Source organism: Chiloscyllium punctatum, chromosome 25 (assembly GCF_047496795.1).
Source record: "Chiloscyllium punctatum isolate Juve2018m chromosome 25, sChiPun1.3, whole genome shotgun sequence".
Lineage (NCBI taxonomy): Eukaryota > Metazoa > Chordata > Chondrichthyes > Orectolobiformes > Hemiscylliidae > Chiloscyllium > Chiloscyllium punctatum.
The window spans coordinates 73,568,998-73,583,740 of record NC_092763.1 but is presented as its reverse complement, the minus strand read 5'-3'; the positions used below and the strand labels follow the sequence as shown (position 1 = coordinate 73,583,740).

Genomic DNA, 14,743 nt, shown 5'->3' with positions numbered 1-14,743 from the left:
CACACAGGAGTGTGGGTTCCCTCTGGGTGCTCTGGTTTCGTCCCACAGTCCAAAGATGTGCAGGCTGGGTGAATTGGCCCTGCTAAATTGCCCGTAATGATAGGTGCATTAGTCGGAGGGAAATGAGCCTGGGTGGGTTCGGGGGGGTCGGTGTGGACTGGTTGGGCCAAAGGGCCTGTTTCCTCCCCTCTGTAGGGAATCCAATCTAACTTGATTAGATTCACAAGGAAAGGCTGAGGTACTTGAGGCTGTTTTGGCTGGAGAGGAGAAGGTTGAGAGATTACTTAACTGAAACAGAGAAGATAATCAGAGGGTTAGATAGGGTGGACAATGAGAGCCTGTTTCCTCGGCTAGCACAAGGGGGCACAGCTTAAAATTGAGGGGTGATAGATATAGGACAGATGTCAGAGGTGGTTTCTTTACTCAGAGTAGTAAGGGCATGGAACACACTGCCTGCAACGGTAGTAGAACTCACCAACTTTAAAGGGCATTTAGATTTGTCATTGGATAATCATGTGAATGAAAATGGAATTGTAGATGGGCTTCAGATTGGTTTCATAGGTTGGCATAACATCAAAGCCTGAAAGGCCTGTATTGCACTGTTACATTCCATGTTCTAGATTCTGCCCAAAGTGTGGACAGGGAAATCAGGGATAAACAAGAGGTCAGAGGTGGAGGAAGTCAGAAATCTCAAAGAATTAAACTATGGAGGTAGCAGGAAGGAGTGAGGCCATAGGGAGAATTCTATGAACAAATTTTCAGTTTAGCTGAATATTTATTTGCTTTATTGATCTGTTATTGTGCAATGACTGAACCTTGCTGTGCTCAGACTATGATATTGCCAACATGTTTTGTGGAGAATGTCATGATTAAATTGTTTTTAAAGTTTTCAGGGAAATTAAACTGCCCTCATCTGATAGGAGACACCAGGACATGAAGAGGAGAATGCAATAGCAGATTGAAAGCCAGAGGTTAATGAGGTCAAGAGTGATCTGTGGGAACTGAAAAGAGACAAGATAATCTCTGAATTGAGGCAGGGACAGAACATTTGATCGAGTCAAAAAAAACAAAGAACTATAGATGCTGAAGATTTGAAACAAACACAGAAATTGCAAAGAAACTCAGCAGATCTGAGTAGACAGAGAAAACAGAGGTAATGTTTTGAATCCAGAGACCCTCCTTCAGAACTGTTAGCAGCTAGGCATTCATGGTTATATTATAAATGCCACCTTTTTACTAGCTACTCTCAGTTCTGAAGAAAGGTCACTGGATTCAAAGACTGAGGATCCGTCACTCGAACTGAAATGTCAACTCTGATTTTTCCCCACAGTCGCTGCCAGACCTGCTGAGCTTTTCCACCAATTTCTATTTTTTTGTCTTCAGGAAACTCAGTTGGGTGAGATTGCAAACTTTCAAATAAAGAAATAGTAAAAGAAGAGATCGGGAGAAATGTGGGAAAGGGTCTCAAATCAGCGCTGAAAATGTGTTGCTGGAAAAGCGCAGCAGGTCAGGCAGCGTCCAAGGATCAGGAGAATCGACGTTTTGGGAATGAGCCCTTCTTCTTCGATTCTCCTGTTCCTTGGATGCTGCCTGACCTGCTGCGCTTTTCCAGCAACACATTTTCAGCTCTCATCTCCAGTCCTCACTTTCTCCTCGAAGGGTCTAAAAGCAGCCAGGACATGGACTTGAATTCAACTGCGCAGGGAAGGAAGATAACGAATTTGAAATGAAAATTCGCTGTATCAGTATCATTTCTGCCAACAGTATATTGACGCGCACACACACACACACACAGACAGACATTTGTTGAGCTGCTGACAAGAGGAAAGCGGTTGGGAAATGTTGGCATTTTTGTCCCGATCAAACCAAGAACTGAAACAAAAAGGAAGGGAGCCGAGACAAGCAAAGTCTGTGTTTTAGTTTGGGTCTCGCCAGAGCAGCCGCTGACTCCCGGCTGGAAATTGGGTCGGTCCCAGGAGGAAGCCGACGGTGCATTGCCTTTTTAAGTGAGAGAGAGGCTGGTGTGCACTGGATCGGGTTTCAGGACTCGCTGCTGTTCATACCTGGGGGCAGGTTCAAGCATTTGAGGAACGTGCTTTTTAAACTTCCTACATCCGCAGTGGAAGCTGACACCTGGGAGTAGGAGTTGTCCTGTTGTCGCTCTGTATCTGTACAGATTGTTATTTTGTTTTGTTTTAACCATCGGGAAAGCGCAGCCTGCGCTCTGGCTGAGGGGAGAATGTTGAGTTTGTTGGGAGTCTCTGTCTCCCCCCGGGCTTTCAGCCTGACTGTGGGGCAGTGGTTGTGTCTGTACAGCTCAGTGGCCAGCTCCTTCTGGACCGCCTACATCAATGTGAGTTTCCCCGAGCCCAGCAGCAACCGGACTCTCTGGCAGAAGACCGAGAGCGGGGTTTACGGCCAGGACTCGCCGCTGGAGAGTGTGCACGGGCTAGTGGGGGTCCCGGAGTCCCCCCGGCCTTACGGCTGTGAGCCCGGGGTGCCCTACCTCCGGCCCGATCCCTCGCAGCCCTGGGTGGCCCTGGTCGAGCGGGGAGACGGCTGCACCTTCGCCGAGAAGATCCTGAATGCCGCTCAGCAAGGGGCCAGCGCGGTGGTCATCTTCAACTACCCGACTCCGGCCAATGAGGTGGTACAGATGTCCCACCCGGGTAAGGAGACAGATCTGTCTGTGTGTGTGTGTGTGTCCCTGTCTCCACCCATACCCTACACCCTCTCTACACCCTCACCAACCCCCCCACACACACACCCTCACCACCCCCCCCCCACACACACACACCCTCACCACCCCCCCCCCACACACACACACCCTCACCACCCCCCCCCCACACACACACACCCTCACCACCCCCCCACACACACACACCCTCACCACCCCCCCCACACACACCCTCACCACCCCCCCCACACACACCCTCACCACCCCCCCCACACACACACCCTCACCACCCCCCCCACACACACACCCTCACCACCCCCCCCCACACACACACCCTCACCACCCCCCACACACACACCCTCACCACCCCCCACACACACACCCTCACCACCACCCCCACACACACCCTCACCAGCCCCCCACCACACACACCCTCACCACCCCCCACACACACACCCTCACCACCCCCCCCACACACACCCTCACCACCCCCCCACACACACACACCCTCACCACCCCCCACCACACACACCCTCACCCCCCCCACACACACACCCTCACCAGCCCCCCACCACACACACCCTCACCAGCCCCCCACCACACACACCCTCACCACCCCCCACACACACACCCTCACCACCCCCCCCACACACACCCTCACCACCCCCCCCACACACACACCCTCACCACCCCCCCCACACACACACCCTCACCACCCCCCCCACACACACACACACACCACCCCCCATACCCTCACCACACCAAACCCTCACCACCCCACAACCCAATACCCCCAACTCTCTCCACCCCACACAATCCACCACCCCCCAACCCTCATCCCCCCCCCCAACAATCCAACGCCCACCAAACCCTCACCCCCCCCCACAATCCAACGCCCACCAAACCCTCACCCCCCCCCCACAATCCAATGCCCCCAAACCCTCAACCCCCCCCCCCCCCAATCCACTCCCTAACCCTGCCCAACCAACCCCCTTTCCTCCTCCACCCCCACCAAATCCCTCCACAATCCAACCCCTGTGTGTCAGGCCCTCTGTGACATAGTATTCAGGCACTGTTAGAGTTAATGTGTCAGGGCAGCACAGACATAATGGGCAGAAGGGCCTGTCTTTCAGTGCTTTATAACTTTGTAGCAAATGCATTGAAGTAATCTTTTGAGCAGTGCAAAGGCTCCTTGGGACTGTCAGGTGGGGCTGTATAATAATAAAAGTGTGAATGCAAGCACAGATCAGGTTTGCATCAGATTACCTGAAGTTACCTCATACGCTCTGATGATTGGTGAGACCTGGCAATTACTAAATCATCACAGTTCTAGGATATGAAGGCCAGTTTGCAGAAGATTTTCCCAGGGAGTTCAAATCCTTCTGTGGTCTCTCTTCTACTATTGCCATGACCACCTACAGCTTTGGCTGTCTGTGCTCCTCTCCAATTCTGATCTTTTTGGAGCTTCCTAATTTTTCTTTTTCTCCATCTACAACCATGTCTTCAGACTGCTGATCTGACATCCGAGAAGAGAGCCCCATCAACTTCTTGTGTCCACTCCTGTTTTGGACTTGAGAGCTTTGGCTGTTAACCCATCTCCATATCTCAAATTTGTTTGAGTAACCACTCCAGTGAGGGACCTTGTATAGTAACAGTGCTGTATAAATGCCCCGTCAACAACACATTGCAATTAACTGAGCCACATTGATGAGGTTTGAGATGAAGTAGATGAGTTGAGCAGCGGCTGGTGTTGATGAGCTGAATTAGTTCGGTCAGTCTCTGGTAGAATTAAAGACCTAAGTGCCTCTCAATTTAGCAGGGACAAATTTTATCCAGTGCTGCCAGTCCTTGAAAGAAGTTGTGTCTTTGCAAAATGGCAAAGTAATCAGAAGTGAGTGTGGTTTATCCAAGTTAGAATAGCATTTCGCTTCTTGGGTGATAGAGGATGCCAGTATACACAAACTTTAATCTCATAACTTCAGATTTTGAAAAGTTTTTCATATTGAGACTGATTTGGTTTATGATTATGCCTGTACAGGGACTTAGATATTTTTAATCAACCTGTTTGCAGATGTTACTGTAAACTTCTGAAGTAGGTGGGATTTGAAATGAGACCTCCTGGTTCAAAGGAAGGGACACTTGCTCAAAGCATGACAGCTGCCTTAGCATAGTGATTTTATTTTATTTTATTTTTTTTTCTCTTCCCCCAACACTGCCGCCTAACTGTGGTAGTGCTTATTTTGTCCCCAGCACCCACGGTGTGTGTGTGTGTGTAGGTGTGAGACACAGTGAGAGACACAAAGTGCACGAATCTTTATTCAATTTCCACCACCGGGAAGATAGGAAAACACCCGGGTGGCCAGTAAAAAGCAGTGCCCTTCACATCAAAGGGCAATGCTGTGTGATCAAACAGTGAAGGGGAGGGTAGGGACTAAATCAAATAGAGTTGGAGGGAGAAATGATGCACTCCACTCCCTGCGGCGCCCACCTCTCCCTGAACGACTCCAGGGTGTTAGTGGACACCGCGTGCTCCTTCTCCAAGGACACCTGGGCTCTAACGTAACCCCGGAAGAGAGGCATGCAGTCGGCCCTAACGACCCCCTCCATGGCTCGCTGCCTGGACCTGTTGATGGCCAGTTTGGCCAGGCCCAGGAGCAGACCCACGAGGAGGTCTTCAGACCTGCGCTCCCTCCTCCGTACCGGGTACCCGAAGATCAGGAGCGTGGGACTGAAGTGCAACCAAAAGCAGAGGAGGAGGTTTTTGAGAAAATCAAGAAGGGAGTGCAAATGCCCACACCCAAAATACACATGGTCCACGGACTCCACAGCACCACAGAACAAGCAGTTGGGCTGGGAGTCCGTGAACCACTGCAATCTGCGGTTGCACGGGATTACTGTGTGCAGCACCCTCCACCTCAGATCCCCGAGAGAAAGGGGGAGGACTCCCACGTAGAGAGCCCTCCACTGGGGATCCCCATCGCCCGGTGGCAAATGGGCTTCGGACGGTGGATGAGGGAGAAGAGGTGGACGGTGTGCAGCAGCAGTCTATATAGGGCCCTCCTTTTTACCCCCTGGAAGGGAACAAAATTAAAATTCCGGAGGTGGCTCAGGTTGTGGGGCACAGGCTCCCGCGGGAAGAATGGGACCTTGGGGCCAATGTGAACTTCCGTCCGGTCTGAGCATAGTGATTTTATTAATGAACTGGTCATCTGGAAGCCGAAATAGTCCTGGAAGCCTAAATAGTCCTGTGAATATATTCATATTTTACCGTGGAAGTTTGGGAATTAGATTTCAGTTTTCAGAAATAATTAAAATTAACATAACTAAGAATTGCCATGTATAGCTAAGATAATTTGTTTCTGTGAGGTTTGTTTGTTTGAGGGATGAATATTGGCTAGGACTCTGGCAATTAGTCCTCAGCTGCTCTTCCAAATAGTGCTTGGGGATCTTCTGGATTCACCTGAGCAGGCAGGTGGGACATTAGGTTAACCTATCATCCACAAAGCGGCATCTCTCAATAGCACAGCACTCCCTCACTACTGTGCTGGAGTGTCAGCCTTGCTGTGACATCAAGTCCTACAGTTGGACATGATCTCGTAACTCTGACACTTGGTTAGATTCTCACTTATTTTGATACACTCGAATTTGGATTTAAAATCCAACTGGTTCATTAATGTCCTTTTTAGGAATAAGTGTGCTGTCTCGGTGAATCCAGTTCCACACCAATGTGTTCAACTCTTAACAGCCTTCTGAATTGGCCTAGCAGCCACTCAGTTGTTGCCTCATCTTCTCTAAGGCAATCAGGGATCAGCAGAACTAGTAAATGTGGGTTCTTGCTCAATTGTGAATGATACAAAAGCAACAGGATTTAGTTACTCAATTTGAATCTTGTTCAATTTATTTAGAGTTTCTGCTGTACCTTGGTGCTTGGGTTGTCATTCAGTTTGTGTTAACATTCATTGTGTAGCAAGTGAATTTTATTTAATTCTTAAGGTGTCTTAAACTGTGACATTTAGACTCAACTGCCCACTGTGCATTCTTACCCTTGCATTTGTAAATTTGGCCTGTGTGAATTTTATGGGCCTGGATGTTTGGGATGGAAGTAAAGGAAAGGATTTTCATTTATGTAGTGCCTTTTGTAGATGTGAGTCAGGGCGTCTGTTGAAACTCCATTGCTCTGCTCTGCTTTGTGTATATACATATATATAAACCATGGGATTTTCCTACACTGACAGTCCAGAGTAAGGATGCTGAGATATGTCAATCACAGCAACCTGAATTGTATGTAAGTTAGTGGGACATGGATTCTGACATTTATCTTTCAAGGCACTTTCTTATATGTATTCATATTGTCTATAAAGAGAAAGGAAGAACTTGTATCCTGTATGATCTTGTGGCATCCCAGAATACTTTTGCATCCATTAAATTATTGTCACTGTGTGAAGTGTCAAAGCAAGGCTGGATGTGGCTGTTTTTTGTTGCATATTTTTAATCCTACTGTATCTTGCTGTCGAATAGAAATTTCTATCCGAATATTCTATCCAAATAAGCACACAAATAAAGACTATGAACTTCAGTGTGCTATGCTAAGTATTTTGCAATCAGTATCTGTATGATTTAGAACAATATTCAAACTTGCGATTTTCACATAACATCCCTCAAAAACTTCATAATGTTCAGGCATTCTCTAGAATGATGTATTGGAAGAGTTCACGTTAACCTTTTTTATTTGTGAAGTGATTTATGCTGTTAAATTCTGCATCATTATTCATCAATTCAGACTAGCGTTCCTTGTGACTTTATTTGCATACAATCTTTTAAACCTTCCACCTGCTTTTATGTGTACATTCATTATGTCCACAGGAATATATGCTGGTTATGGTGTGGCACTTTGCTAACATATTCCAGTCATTTGCACTTTGATGAAGGGCTCTGCCTGACTCTCTGTCCATCATTATTTTTTCCTGATTTTAACTTGCCTTCTGCAGATCTTTACCTTACTAAACAATTTACTGAATTAAATCAGTTCACTCAATTCTTAACCTCGTCAAATCCAATTAGACCCACTCGAAGCCTACTTTCTCATGAATCCATCTTCCTTAACTTTTCTTAACTCTTGCTGTGTCAGATGTATGAAGATATTACTCTACTACTATGTTTGTAAGTTATTGGCTATAGCTTCTGGTGATGAGCAGAAGCGTTTCTTAGAGTCCTAGAGATGTACAGCATGGAAACAGACCCTTCAGTCCAACCTGTCCATGCCGACCAGATATCCCAAACCAACCCACCTGCCAGCACCCGGCCCATATCCCTCCAAACCCTTCCTATTCATATACCCATCCAAATACCTCATAAATGTTGCAATTGTACCAGCCTCTACCACATCCTCTGGCAGCTCATTCCATACACGTACCACCCTCTGCGTGAAAAAAGTTGCCCCTTAGGTCTCTTTTTATATCTTTCTCCTCTCACCCTAAACATATGCCCTCCAGTTCTGAACTCCCTGACCCCAGGGAAAAAAACTTTGTCTATTTATCCTATCCATGCCCCTCATGATTTTGTAAACCTCTATAAGGTCACCCCTCGGCCTCCGCTCCAGGGAAAACAGCCCCAGCCTGTTCAGCCTCTCCCTATAGCTCAAATCCTCCAACCCTGGCAACATTCTTGTAAATATTTTCTCAACCCTTTCAAGTTTCACAACCTCTTTCTGATAGAAAAGAGACCAGAATTGCATGCAATATTCCAGCAGTGGCCTAACCAATGTCCTGTACAGCCGCAACATAACTTCCCAACTCCTGTACTCAATACTCTGACCAATAAAGGAAAGCATACCAAATGCCACCTTCACTATCCTATCTACCTGCGACTCCACCTTCAAGGAGCTATGAACCTGCACTCCAAGGTCTCTTTGTTCAGCAACACTCCCTAGGACCTTACCATTAAGTGTATTAGTCCTGCTAAGACTTGCTTTCCCAAAATGCAGCACCTTGTGTTTATCTGAATTATACTCCATCTGCTACTTCTCAGCCCATTGGCCCATCTGGTCCAGATCCTGTTGTAATCTGAGGTGACCCTCTTCGCTGTCCACTACACCTCCACCTCCAATTTTGATGTCATCTGCAAACTTGCTAACTGTACGTCTTATGCTTGCATCCAAATCATTTATGTAAATGACAAAAAGTAGAGGACCCAGCACTGATCCTTGTGGCACTCCACTAGTCACAGGCCTCCAGTCTAAAAAACAACCCTCCACCATTACCCTCTGTCTTCTACCTTTGAGCCAGTTCTGTATCCAAATGGCTACTTCTCCTGGATTCCATGAGATCTAACCTTGCTAATCAGTCTCCCATGGGAAACCTTGTCGAATGCCTTTCTGAAGTCCATATAGATCACAACTACTGCTCTGCCCTCATCAATCTTCTTTGTTACTTCTTCAAAAAACTCAATCAAGTTTGTGAGACATGATTTCCCACGCACAAAGCCAGTCCTTGCCTTTCCAAATACAGGTACATCCTGTCCTTCGGGATTCCCTCCAATAACTTGCCCATCACAGAGGTCAGGCTCACCGGTCTATAGTTCCCTGGCTTGTCTTTACTGCCCTTCTTAAACAGTGGCACCATGTTTGCGAACCTCCAGTCTTCTGGCACCTCATCTGTGACTATCGATGATATGAATATCTCAACAGTTTCTTTGATTATTGCAGGCTGTCATTTCAGGTGGCAATAGAAAATCTTGTTTTTGTCTCAGTCGAAAGTATAAAATCGTTTCTCCTTTTGAAAATCTTGTCATTTGCAATATGAACATCTTTGGCAATTTCATCAATGTTGTTTGAATCAGCATTTAAAAGTCTAAGGGAAATAATTCCAATCTTTTCAATTAGTTTTGCAATAACTGCGCTTATGATACTGCATACCACAAACCCACATAGCTCGATATAGCCCTTTTGTATGGCAATGTTTTATTTGTTGACCAACTGTTAATTACTGATTAATGCATTTTATATCAGCATTATCTTTTTTTTTACTTGTTTTACTGTCATAAAATTGTCAGGAAGGGTTCTCCGATCCAGAATTTCATATCTTTTTTTGAAGTGATCAATCTCCGGACACACATCCACATCTATTAAATTAATGTGAGCTGAGTCTTTGAGGAGAATGTATATATTCACATCCTTTCAAAAGTAATAAGCAATAACAAGAGTGTTAGTTCCAGAATTATAGTGAATACACTGATTTTAAAGTGGACCTAGCTTTCTGTCCAAATGTTTTCATGTTTGCTATAACCTATAGCTATCCAATAGTTCCATTTTGATGATTTGGTTCTGTTCAGTCTGCATATCAACCTAGTGATAAAGCATCAATGGCCTCTGAAGGGTAATTTATACCCAAGTACGTAATTGAGGAAAGCCTTGAAAACAAGGGCAAAAAGTCATTGGTTGAGTAAATTTAATATAGTCATCAAACTCTTCAGCAAAGCAACTTTTCGAGAAAGTGTAGAATTGTAGTAATCAGTACGCCAAGATTTGGACATTTTTGGGATCCTTGGACTTTGGTATGTTCCTCAATGATTGGAAGTTAGTGTGTACCTCAATTAAGGAAGGGAGAGAAAGAAAAATCAATATGCTGTTAGCCAATTAGCCTAATGTATATTGTAGGAAGAATAGTAGATTCCATTATTAGGGTTCTGAAACAAGATGCATACTGTAGGTGATCATTATGTCATGGAGGAAATTAGTATGCATCGATTAAAAAAGACATCATGTTTTGACACACCTTGGAGTTTTATATAATTAGGGTAGATAAGGGGAAAACCAATGAATGTAGCATAACTGGATTTTCAAAGAGTGTTCTGATAAAGTGCCAAGCAAGGTCATTAAAAAGAATTAGTGCATTGGGTTGAGGTTGAAATATTAACATGGATTGAGGATTGGCTATCAAACAGTATAGGAGTAAATGTGTCTTAAATTTGATGCACTGAAATTGACTGTATTACAAGGATTAGTGCTTGCGACTCATCTAATTTAAAATTTATGTCAATGCATTCAATGAGGAGACTGAGTGTAGTATGTTAAAGTTTGATGATGCAAAGTTGGGAAAGTAAAGCTTGCAGATGAAGCAAAGAGATTGCAAAAGGATTTGGGCAGCTTTGGTAAATAAGCAAGAATGTGACAATGTAATCTGGAAAAACCTAAAGTTTTCTTCTTTAGTTATACAGCAGATATTTTGTTTTACTTAAAGTGATTGAGAAATAACCTGAATGATCTGTTATTCACAATTACGAAGCAATGGAAGTCTGAGAGTTTTTTAAAAAAAACTCCTATCGTCTTAGTGAGAATAACCCTGGAATATAGTATACAGTTTGGTCTCTGACTTTAAAGAATAAATATCCCTTGGCAAGAGTGTAATTCGGGGAGAAAGTGAGGACTGCAGATGCTGGAGATCAGAGCTGAAAATGTGTTGCTGGAAAAGCGCAGCAGGTCAGGCAGCATCCAAGGAACAGGAGAATTGACGTTTCGGGCATCAGCCCTTCAGGAATTGATGCCCGAAACATCGATTCTCCTGTTCCTTGGATGCTGCCTGACCTGCTGCGCTTTTCCAGCAACACATTTTCAGCAAGAGTGTAATTCAGGTTCACTAAAGTGTGAGCATTAATCCAAATTAAGAGATTGAACAGATTGGAACAATACTACCTGAATATTAGAAAATGAAAGGTGACTTCAATGAAGCTTATAAACTTCTTATGAGACATCATTGTGTCAATGTTGTCAGTTCCAGAACTAAGTATCAGAGTCTGAGAATAAGAAGTTAGCCATCTTAGAATGAACATGAGAAATTTCTTCAGTCAAATAATTATGAGCCTCTGGTATTCTCTACTAGAGGGATGTGGATGCTTAGCTTTTTGGTGTATTTAAGACAGAAGTTGACAGTTTCCTGAATCTTAAGAGATTCAAGAGATATAAGCGAATACAGGGAGACGTTACTGAAGTGGAAGATCAGCCGTGGTCTTGTTAAATGACGGAACAAGTTCAAGTGGCTGGAGAGACATTTCCTGCTCCCATTTCTTGTGGTCTGCGGGATGTCATTTTATAACTGAAGCTGACTTAGCTTTTTAAATAATTTGTTTTTTGATGTCATGAGGGGAAAAGAAAACACTAGCAATACCTTACAGCATCCACTTCTTGACCATTTTGACATGTTCCCCAGCCCCAGTTTATTGAAGTTAAAAATCACACAACACCAGGTTATAGTTGAGCAAGTTTGATTGGAAAGTACTAGCTTTCGGAGCGCTGGTCCTTCTTCAGGTGGTTGTGGAGTACACAATTGTAAGACACAGAATTTATAGCAAAAGTGATGTAACTGAAATTAAACATACGTTTAAGTCTCTCATCTGTTAGAATGACCATGTTAGTTTCACTTTTTTTCATATGTAAATCACAAAACTTTTTTTTACATATGAAAGAAGTGAAATTAACATGGTCATTCTGACCGATGAGAGACTTAACAAACAATCAAGGTATTTTTCAATGTATAATTTCAGTTACATCACACTGTAAACTTTTGCTATAAATTCTCTGTCTTACAAATACGTAATCCACAACCAAGGAGCAAAGCTCTGAAAACTAGTGCTTCCAATTAAACCTGTTTGACTATAACCTGGTGTTGTGATTTTTTAAAAAAATTTTTTGTACACCCCAGTCCAACACCAGTATTTCCAAATCAGATTATTAAATTGAGTATCGTTGGCAAGGCTAGCTTTTATTGTCCATCCCTAAATGGTGATTGCTATCATCCTTGGTGTGTTCAGATAAGATGGGAAAGGCTTCTTGGACATATTTCAAGATCACAAATGACCCCCAGAAAAGCATAAAACATCTATTTAAAAAATTATTGCATTTTTCAGTGTAATTTTGTAGGTAGTAACACACTGGCACCAAACGAACTTAATTTTCTCCCAGTGTGAATTGGCACAACATTTGTAAAGCAGCTGTGTTCCACAGCTTGATTACTGCTCGGGCAACAAACAGGTACTTTCCATAACTATTCTTAAAATAAAACTTGAACCTACTGGCAAAATACTGTTTTATATTGCAGTGGAGAGTTGGATTTTCATTGTTCAGAATGTTCTTGCCCGTGGGAAAATTTGGAGAACAGTGTCAGGGATTCAGAAATATAAAAGATGGCCTTAAAATTAAACTATTCAGTTTATTTGATCTGCTCCATTATACATTCAAGGGCGAGCTGACATCATATTTCAAAGCTAAGAATCCAAGTTGGCTTGGGTGGTTGACTTCTGAATGCATGATAGAAAAGTGGCTAGATTAATAGCTGGGCTGTTTTGGCATGTTACACTCCCAGTTGATTGCAGTCTAATCTGTCCAGTATTATGGAGTGAAACTGTTTGAAAGACCATGTGTTTTCTTTTGGTTTTGATGTTTGGCAACTATTGTGGTCAGCCACTGAACGTAAGGCTGCGAGTGTCCTTTTTTACAAAGGAAAAGAAAACAGCATGTTAACAGCAGTCCACCGTTCTGATGCTGCAAGATCTGGGCAATATGCAAGCAAGGCTAAAAATTGGCAAATAATATTCACACCACACAAATATCAGGCAATGACCATCTCCAGTAAGTGACAACGTAACCACCACCCCATGACATTAACTGGTGTTGTCATCACTAAATCCCCAACCCCCCACATCCGAAACCGGATGACCAGAAACCGAACTGGACTAACCGTGTAAATATAAATGCAGATCAGAGGCTAGGAATACTGCAGTGAGTAACTTGCTTCCTGACTCCTCAAAGCCGGTCCACCATCTACACCGTTCCTTTGGTGTTGCAGGGTCAGAAATCTGGAATTACCTTCCTAAGGGCATTGTGGGTCCATGCAAGTGGACTGTGGCAGTTCAAGAAGGCATGATGTGGAAATGCAGGTGTTGGACTGGGGTGGACTCAGTTAACCAGGTCAAAGTCCAACAGGTTTTTATTTTTGCAAGTACTACTAACTTTCGGAGCACTGGTCCTTCATAACGTAGCTGGAGCAGCGCTCCGAAAGCTAGTACCTGCAAAATAAACCTGTTGGACTTCCACCTGGTGTTATGAAATTTTTAACACACTTCAAGAAGGCAGTTCACCACCACCTTCTTAAGGGTAACTAGGGATGAGTAATAAATGCTGGCTCAGCCAGTGACACCTACATCTTCTGCATTGAAACACTTCAATCCCAGGGCATCAATGTGGACTTCACCAGTTTCCTAATTTCCCCTCCTCCCCCACCTTATCTCAATTCCAACCTTATGCTCAGCACTGTCCTCATGATTTGTCCTACCTGCCAAACTCCCTTCCCACCACTCCACCCTCCCCTCTGACCTCTCACCTCCATCCCCACCCCATTAACCTATTGTACTCTTTGCTACCATCTCCCCATCCCACCCACCCCATTTATCTCTCCACCCTGGAGGCTCCCTGCCTCTATCCCTGATGAAGAGCTTTTGCCCGAAACATCGATTTTCTTGCTTCTCAGATGCTGCCTGACTTGCTGTGCTTTTCCAGCACCACTGTGATCTAAACACTTACATTTCATGTCTCACGAGCGAATGTATAAACATCACTCAATGCTAGTAAAGTAGCATTCCTATCTAGCACTTTAACTTTTTACTTCTGTTTATTCTTTCCAACATTTCCTTTAGATTGTCGAAGCAGTGTTTGTTCATCCTGAAATGGCCTGAATTCTAATTTTGACAGCTTTAGAGATTTCTACCAAGTTTCTCACTATAGTGAACTAAACAAAAAACTGCCCTTCAACTAAGAACTTCTCTTCTGAACTCAAACCATAAGTGGCCCCTGACCTTTGTTTCTGTATCATAAAAACTCAACAATGTAAATGTTTGGCAGTGAACTCCCTGGGTAGCTCATTAAATAACTTATTTTGAGTCACATGCTTTCTTAGGCATGTTGTCTTCAGTTTGCTGCTCAAAATGAATTTCAAACCTTTTCATTTTTAAGGAAAAAGTCACCTTCGCAGATATGGAACCTAAAATCTATCTCTCCTCCACCTTTTGAATCCAAGT

General features: G+C 44.1%; 1 protein-coding gene across 5 annotated transcripts in view; it reads left to right on the top strand.

The window, feature by feature from the left end:
* Positions 1–14,743, top strand: part of rnf128b (ring finger protein 128b) — a 146,478-nt gene that overhangs the window by 36,653 nt on the left and 95,082 nt on the right. Inside the window, exon 1 of one of the 5 annotated variants that reach the window (XM_072595567.1) lies at positions 1,892–2,669. The exons of the other annotated variants lie outside the window; for them this stretch is intronic. Within the exon in view, the coding sequence (XP_072451668.1) occupies positions 2,240–2,669 (430 nt within the window). The 5' untranslated portion in view covers positions 1,892–2,239. Of the gene's footprint in view, positions 1–1,891; positions 2,670–14,743 lie in introns of those variants that run through there. 5 annotated transcript variants of the gene reach the window in all.